Source organism: Maylandia zebra, linkage group LG10, assembly GCF_041146795.1.
Source record: "Maylandia zebra isolate NMK-2024a linkage group LG10, Mzebra_GT3a, whole genome shotgun sequence".
Taxonomy (NCBI): Eukaryota; Metazoa; Chordata; class Actinopteri; order Cichliformes; family Cichlidae; genus Maylandia; species Maylandia zebra.
Genome location: NC_135176.1, coordinates 33,994,382 through 34,003,049, shown reverse-complemented (window position 1 = coordinate 34,003,049; position 8,668 = coordinate 33,994,382). Strand labels below are relative to the sequence as shown.

At 36.8% G+C, this 8,668-nt stretch overlaps 1 protein-coding gene across 2 annotated transcripts; it reads left to right on the top strand.

Moving 5' to 3' along the window:
• The first annotated feature begins 363 nt into the window (after nucleotides 1-363).
• LOC101467301 (gap junction Cx32.2 protein) lies at nucleotides 364-6,772 on the top strand. 2 transcript variants are annotated; one of them, XM_004556948.3, is made up of 2 exons: nucleotides 364-456; nucleotides 5,328-6,772. In XM_004556948.3, the coding sequence occupies exon 2, from the start codon at nucleotides 5,337-5,339 to the stop codon at nucleotides 6,204-6,206; it is 870 nt and encodes a 289-aa protein (XP_004557005.2). In that variant the 5' UTR covers nucleotides 364-456; nucleotides 5,328-5,336; the 3' UTR covers nucleotides 6,207-6,772. The 2 variants fall into 2 exon arrangements, with proteins under 2 accessions (XP_004557005.2, XP_004557004.2); XM_004556947.4 differs by lacking the exon at nucleotides 364-456 and adding an exon at nucleotides 4,274-4,614.
• The last annotated feature ends 1,896 nt before the right edge of the window (nucleotides 6,773-8,668 follow it).

The window sequence follows — 8,668 nt, the reverse complement described above, 5'->3', positions numbered from 1 at the left end:
GTTTTTAGTGGGGCACCTGATTTAAAATTTATAATTTAATGCAAACCGAGAGACATCCCAATTACATCTCACTTAGGACACATGATTCGAAGTCTCTTTTGTGCCAACAAATATCTCAGCATGTTTCTTTTTCAAGTACCCAACTATACCCCAAATCTACAATGTAGACATTGGGAAATTATGATTTAGAGTGTGAGTTGATAGAAAAATGGTGTTGTTTTATAATTATCAGCGCTTCCTTTATAGAAACTGATTGAATGGGAGGTGATGAAATTTGTCATGAGATTCATGATGCTGTGATCAGCAGTTTGTACATGTCTGCTTAAGTCAGACCAAACCCACAGGCCTCAGACAGGAAGTAGTGTCTTCCTGGTCAGTTAAGTTTGATTTTCATCTGCCTCCACTCTGGTTCTTGGATGAGCTCATGGCAGAGATCTCTTAATATCTGAATTATAGGTGAGTACATTTTTTGTTCCCACATCCTTGACTTAAAACACCTGTTCATTACTGTAAAATAATGTTGAATTAAACTTTTCAGTTTCTTTAAGACAAATAGGTCTCAGTTCCTGTTTAACATCTTTGCACATTTTTGATGACGCAGATCTATTCAGAGACTTGCTACATCCCTATTTAATGCACTGTTTTCAAAGCTGTAGTTTTGGGTAATGGACCTGTTAAACTTTAAACTTAATCAAAAATTAAAGTAAAAGATTCTTTTCTGTCTCAATTCTGTATCATCCAAACAAGTCATAATACCTACCGGACCCACTCTGAGTCTTATTCTGAGTTTTCTTTTTCTAACTGTAACCAAATGTTTTCTAATGCACCACTTCTTGGGTTTCTTTCTACAATAATTTAAAGTCTCTTCTTATGAAGTAAAGTTTATTGAAATAGCGTGAGTAATTTAAAGAAATACATTCATTTCTCATATAATTTCAATTGAAAAAGTACAGGGTCTCTACAGTAGCCTTTAATGCTTGGATGAGAAGCGGTAACCAAAACGTTTGTTTGGACTAGTGCTTGCATTATATTCATATATTTCTTTTCTCTTTTTTTTAAACATAAAATTAACAAGTCACATTAGATAGTAACAGATATTAATAAAATATTAGATAAAGAATTCATTAATTTCAATGTTTTTTTCTTTATATTTACAATACAGCAAAAAATACAGTATAATTACTGACACAGTACACTGCACTTGCTCCCAATTTTGTTCCATTACATTTCTCGTGTCTGTGTTTACCAGATTATATGTGCAACTTATTTTCCCCATTCAACAGTAGCAGACTTTATGCTTTGATTAGATTTTTTTTAATGACAATTATATTTATATAGTACTATATTACATCAAAACTGTATGTCGTTAGCACAGAAAATAAAGAAACACAAAAAGTAAGTTTACAATCCCGTAAGGCAGTGAAAAACATCAGAATGAAACAAAAACAGAACAGAACAAAAAAACGTAAATAAAAAGGTTTTTGAATGTCCACAATCCCTGAATGGTAAATGGCCTGTATTTGTATAGCACTTCACTTAGTCCCTAAGGACCCCAAAGCGTTTTACACTACATTCAGTCATCCACCCATTCACACACACATTCACACACTGGTGATGTCAGCTACATTGTAGCCACAGACACCCTGGGGCGCACTGACAGAGGCGAAGCTGCCGGACACTGGCACCACCGGGCCCTCTTGACCACCACCAGTAGGCAACGGGTGAAGTGTCTTGCCCAAGGACACAACAACCGAGACTGTTGGAGCCAGGGCTCGAACCGGCAACTTTCTGATTACAAGACGAACTGCCAACTCTTGAGCCACGATCGCCTGAAAACAACTTGGAAGCATACTTTTTTCTGATTCTGGTAGCAGTTCAAAGATCTCAAGCTTATTAGTTTGTGAAGAGATTTTAGATCATCAGAGAAAAGTGAGGACAAACAACTATCTGTCATATTCATAAGAATGGTGGAATATAGAGTTATTCTTTATGACAGCACCAAGTCGGAGCATGTAAATGTTAAACAGTAATGGACCAAGGACAGACCCTTGAGGAACCCCTGAATAAAGTTTTATTTTTTCAAATCTAAAACTGATGACTGAAAAATAAACACTTCCACCCTTTGGATACGATGTGAGCCAATCACCACATAGAACCACTAGAAACCACGTAGAATCACTAGTGATCAATCTTTGCTCACTAGTGATTCTATGTGGTTTTTCTTGAAGTGGTGTGGTTACCTCACATATAAAGGAGGCAGGGAAAATGTCTGACTTTAGGAAGATGTTAAACTTCTTTTAGATCTTCAGATTATTATCAGTAGTATTAAAAGCAGTAGTAGTATTAATAGTTTATCAGGGATTAATCGATTATCAGTGAATAAAATAAAAGCAGAATTAGACTGGTTATTGTTTACCAGTTGGGAGATGTAGGATTGTCTGGCTGATTTGTTTTTCAGTGTTACAGCAGTAGATTTTTTTATAGACTATAAAATTGGTTTGTAAATTGTGGATTGCATACATTAATAGATTTTTACAGGAGTGATGTGGTCAATAGTTTGATAAATTGCATGAAAGTTGTCCATCATTTAATCACATAATAACAGGACAAGTAATGTGCAATTTGAAAAAGGTTCACTATTTTCTTTCAAACAGCCATATCACAGTCTAACAGGAGGATATAAGATAAGATAAAACTTTATTAATCCCTCGGGTGGGTTCCTCTGGGAAATTCGGATATATAGTGCTTGTTATGGGTGGGATGGGGGTTCATGAGGAGCAGCCCCAAAAGCAGACTTGGGAGAGAAAACGAAGTATAACAAAAGGCGAGCTCTTTATTTAAGGCTGATATCCAAGCAGAAAAACAAGGCAAGGCAAACTGAGGCAAAAGACTGAACTGAAACCTAAACTGGGATCAACTAAAGCTAAACATGTAAACTATGACATGAACATGAACATGGCCTGAACAGGATCATGCAAAACTATGACATGAGGTAAGCAAACAAGAGCATGACCATGATGTCATGATCCTGGGTCATTTGATCCACCGTTTTGAATTTTAATGTATTTTGACGTTTATGGTTTATTTTTAAGTTCTTCAGGTTATCTAAGTTCATTTCTATTATGCTTTGGTTGCCGTTATAGTTTGTTTTTTCTGAGATTCCCCTCGTGTCTTCACCCCTGTGATTATGTCTCAAGTCTGACAAGACAAATTACACAGAGAAGAAAAGTCTAATAACTAAGGAGACATAGTAAACAAAGTAAATTAAAATTTAGTAAAAATATAGTAAGACAGCAGGAATAACGTCAACACTTTATAATGTCAAAAACTTTATGTTAAAACAAGTGACTTATGACAAGGAAATCACAAAGGAAATACAGTGGTCTCTCGCTATATCGCGGTTCGCCCGCCTAGCTGTTTCGTGGATTCTTTTTGTGTGCAATTTTGCATGCTTTTTTTTTGTACAGCACATTGTGTGCTGCGTCCTGATCGGCTGTACACCAAGCTAAGCACTACGCTTGTCAAATTTACATAAATCTTCGATCGCTAGCAGTGTGACTCTGAAGTTCTGTACTGTATGTTTGTAGGTTTTCTCTCCAAGAAACACATCAATGTCGATGAAACTCTACTCCCATGTTCAGATCCTGAAAACAGGGTTTGATATTTGATTTCATTCTATAATACTAGACATATTGTTGTATGAAGGTTTGAACTTTGACAGTGTATAAAATAAAAGAGAAAAGTGTTAAAATGTTCATGCGTGTTTGAAAAAAGTGTATAAAGTGTGTAGTGAGGGGTTTTGCAGCCTTAAAACATATATAATAATTATAAAAACAAAAGCTGGCTACTTTGTGGATTTCATTGCGGGTCATTTTTGGAACATAAGTCCCGCGATAAAAATGAGGGATCACTCTAATAAAAGTTTATGATGATCATAATTTTTTTGAACATCACAAAAATATATTTCATAACTTGTTAATAATCAATTATCATATGACCACAAAATATGATCACTAATAATATGCCAATAGCATCGGGTGATGACTATAGGTGTTAAGACTGAAATTAAAACGATGGAACAATAATTCATAATGCTGTGCTGTTGCCATTTTAAGGAAAAAAAATTTTTTTTAGACCAAAATGTCTTTTTAAACAGCTGTTTTTGTGTGGTTGTGTGTTTGTAAGAAAATCTGTTGTCACGGTTCTGGGTCAGTATTGACCCAGCATTCTGAGTTCTGGTCTATTTCTGAATGAACGTTTTGTTTCTCTGGTGTTTTGTTGATGATGATGATTATTATTGTTTGAGTTCTATGTGTTATATTCGGTATGCCTGCTTATGAGTCTACGTCTGTGTCTCTGTCTGTCGTGTGCTTCCTGTTTTATTTTGTAGGTCTGTGTCCCATGTCAGTGCGTTCAGCTTTGTGCTCTCCCTGTATCATCAGTGTAATCAGCGTCAGCCGTGTCTCCCAGCTGTTTCCTCTTCGCTCCGTTCACCTCTTGTATTTAGTGTCTGTGTCTTCCCCTACTCGGTGTCGCGTTGTTAACGTCTGTTCATCCTCTTACCTCCTCCATGCTGTGTGTTTGTCATGTTCCGGTTCTCCAGCACCACTGTTTGTAAGTTTTTGTTCAGTTTTGTGAGTCATAGTTTATAGTCATAGCTCATGGTTTTGAAGTCTAAGGTGTTGTCATTTAGACCCAGAGTGGCTGCTGTGTGAAGATGCACCTGATTCTCAGAGTCAGGTGCATGCTGAGCATGCTGAGTTAGACATTGTGTAAGCCTTTGTAAGTTGATTCAGATTCTTTTTGAATGAAACTTTATTAGGTATTGTTTGTCTAAAAAAGAAACATTTGCTTAAAATGACCACAGCACACCATTATTATTATTGAGTCATTTAAATTTCCATCTCACTATACACACACACACACACACACACACACACACACACACACACATATATAGAGATATATAGATATATATATAGAGATATCTCAAATCACTTTTATTGTCACATCACATGTGCAGGCACATTGGTACAGCACATGTGAGTGAAATTCTTGTGTGCGAGCTTCACAGGCAACAGAGTTGTGCATATGTATGTATGTGTGTGTGTGTGTGTGTGTGTGTGTGTGTGTGTGTGTATACACACACACACACACACACACACACACACAGAAAAAGAGAAACAAAGTAGAAGAACATATTGCAAATTGGTCTGAGTAGAGTGTGTGTGAGTGTGATGAGGGATAGTCAGACCATGGCTCAGACTGGTGGGTGGGATAGTGATTTAAGTGTACTAACTGTGTTTTTCCTCCATATATCAAATTAGTTTTCAGCCATGGGAGACTGGTCTTACCTGCTGACACTGCTACACAAGGTCCAATCTCATTCAACTATAGTGGGCAAGATCTGGATGAGCGTCCTCTTCCTGTTCCGGATCTTTGTCCTAGGTGCTGCTGCAGACAATGTTTGGGCAGATGAAGTGTCAGAGTTCTACTGTGACACTCAGGAACCAGGATGTGAACATGCTTGCTACAACTGGAAGTTTCCAATATCCTTTGTACATTACTGGGTCCTGCAGATCACCTTTGTGTCAACTCCTACCCTTGTCTTTCTGGGATATGCTGTACACATAATTCATAAAGAGAAAAAAATGATGGAACAGCTGCAGGATGGTGTTGATGGAATTAAATTAAAGAAACGTAAATATACGGATGATCGTGGAAAGGTGAAGTTAAAAGGGACACTCTTTTGCACGTATGTGACACAGCTCTTTTTAAAGATCTTCCTGGAAGTTGGATTTAGTGTGAGCCAGTTTTTTATCTTTGGTTCTCCATTCATTCACTTAAAGTTCCACTGTAAAATGTCTCCTTGCGCCGAAATGGCTGGCGCCCAGTGTATGGTCTCCCGTCCCACAGAGAAAACGATCTTTATCTTTTTTATGCTTTCAGTTTCAGGCATTTCAGTACTCCTGAATATAATGGAGATCATTTACTTGTGCTGTACAAGGAGAAGAGATAACAGGAAACAGTTTTTATGTGAACAGTATGAACTCAGTTCACAGTATCAGCCATTCAGTGGAGCTGGCCAAAACACAAATCGCCCTCATGGAGGAGTTCCATTGTTCACTCCGCCAGCTCGTGCTAAGACGGGACTCAGCGCTAATGAGAACCACAGTGATTCCATCGTTAAAGAGAAGGATACCTGACAGAAAGGATCTCTGAGTAATTATACATAATCATTTGACAGAATCTGCTCTTATTGAACTTTTTGTAACTAACTTTAAACATAAGAGCCTTGTATGATGATTAGCAATATGAATTATTTCTGTTATGCATTGTTCAGAAATCTGTTTTTTAATCCACTTTAAAAATATTTAACAATCATTAATAAAAAACTGATTATCATTCCACACTCTTCTTTGTACATTGACACTGGGCAGGATAGCCTATATTCTTGAAAGAAGGAAAAAGAATGTGGCTTAATTGCACAAGGCTGCTGATGTTCACTCCTCAGAGTTCCAACTCGAAATAAGTTCCCGGCTGACTCTACATCCCTTTATACCCTTCCCTCTTTTCAAACTTGTATTAGGGTTAGGGTTAGGATGAGTGTTTGGGCCCCTCCTCCAATTGGAGGCGGGCGGTGCACGGGCCATCCCTCGGTAAGGGGCCTGGACCTTGGATTGTCCACGGCGTCCGCCATGGCGCACCAGGGTCCAGTCAGAAGTCCATCCAACCATGGTGAGTTGGATGGAGGCGAGTGTTTTTTTTAATTGGTTTTTCTACCAAAGTTTAAATTAAATTTTTAAAGTAAATTTTTAAAGCTTTAACTGAAATATGTAATTTTTAACTTAAATTTTTAAAGAAATAAAATTAAAAAATGAATTGGTTTTGAAAAAAACCTTTTAGTTATTAAAGAAAAAAGAAATCAAATTATAATAGGCCAAATGAATATGAATTTGTGTGCCTATGTGGCAACGTTTCGACCTGTGAAGGTCTTCTTCAGGCCAGGCACACACAAAAAGAAATGGGAAACAGGCTTGCTCTCAGAGGTCTGCTCTGTCCGATGGTTTGGAATGAAATGAGCAGCGAGTGCCATCCCCTTCTATTTATACCCTCCCACTTTTTTTCAGTTTGAATTTAGTTTTAGAAAGCCAAATTAGTGTTTTTACCTTTTCGCTTTTAATTTTTCGAATAGAATTTTTACAAATGTATTTTTTAATCACTCCTCACTGGCAAAAACATCTTTTTAGAAAGATTTTAATTTTTTAACCATGTAAATAATTTATAATCGTAGAAACAATTTTTTAACCACATTTAACCATATCTACTGTATTTTTTTATTATTGTGTATGTAGTATTTTTTTGTAAGTCATGAATTGAGTGTTTTTAATTAATTGTAAGTAATTTTTATCCAGTAATTAGGGTTAGGGCCAAACAAAAAATATTTAATTATGAATTAGGGGTTAGGTTAGGGGAAATTGAAGGGTTAGGGGGTTAGGATGAGTGTTTGGGCCCCTCCTCCAATTGGAGGCGGGCGGTGCACGGGCCATCCCTCGGTAAGGGGCCTGGACCTTGGATTGTCCACGGCGTCCGCCATGGCGCACCAGGGTCCAGTCAGAAGTCCATCCAACCATGGTGAGTTGGATGGAGGCGAGTGTTTTTTTAATTGGTTTTTCTACCAAATTTTAAATTAAATTTTTAAAGTAAATTTTTAAAGCTTTAACTTAAATATGTAATTTTTAACTTAAATTTTTAAAGAAATAAAATCAAAAAATGAATTGGTTTTGAAAAAAACCTTTTAGTTATTAAAGAAAAAAGAAATCAAATTACAATAGGCCAAATGAATATGAATTTGTGTGCCTATGTGGCAACGTTTCGACCTGTGAAGGTCTTCTTCAGGCCAGGCACACACAAAAAGAAATGGGAAACAGGCTTGCTCTCAGAGGTCTGCTCTGTCCGATGGTTTGGAATGAAATGAGCAGCGAGTGCCATCCCCTTCTATTTATACCCTCCCACTTTTTTTCAGTTTGAATTTAGTTTTAGAAAGCCAAATTAGTGTTTTTACCTTTTCGCTTTTAATTTTTCGAATAGAATTTTTACAAATGTAGTTTTTAATCACTCCTCACTGTCAAAAACATATTTTTAGAAAGATTTTAATTTTTTAACCATGTAAATAATTTATAATCGTAGAAACAATTTTTTAACCACATTTAACCATGTCAACTGTATTTTTTTATTATTGTGTATGTAGTATTTTTTTGTAAGTCATGAATTGAGTGTTTTTAATTAATTGTAAGTAATTTTTATCCAGTAATTAGGGTTAGGGCCAAATCAAAAAATATTTAATTATGAATTATGAACCCAATTAATTAGGGTTAAGGCCAGAACATCAAGTGGTTAGGGTTTGTCACGTGGGTTGGGGCTAAAGTAAGGAATAGGGTTGGGGCCAGATTAAGGTTAATTAGGTTAGGGTTAGGGGGTGGGGAAAGGGTTAGGGTAGGGGGTTAGGGTTAGGGGGGGTTAGGATTGAAGAAAAAGAACCTGTCCCTCCCGAAGGAGGAACAGGGCGTGCACGGGCCATCAACCCCGATGGTCCACAGCCTCACATCCCTCTACCTCCATAAGTATTTTTTTATTTTCAAGGTAAGTATTTCTTTTACAGTTTTTT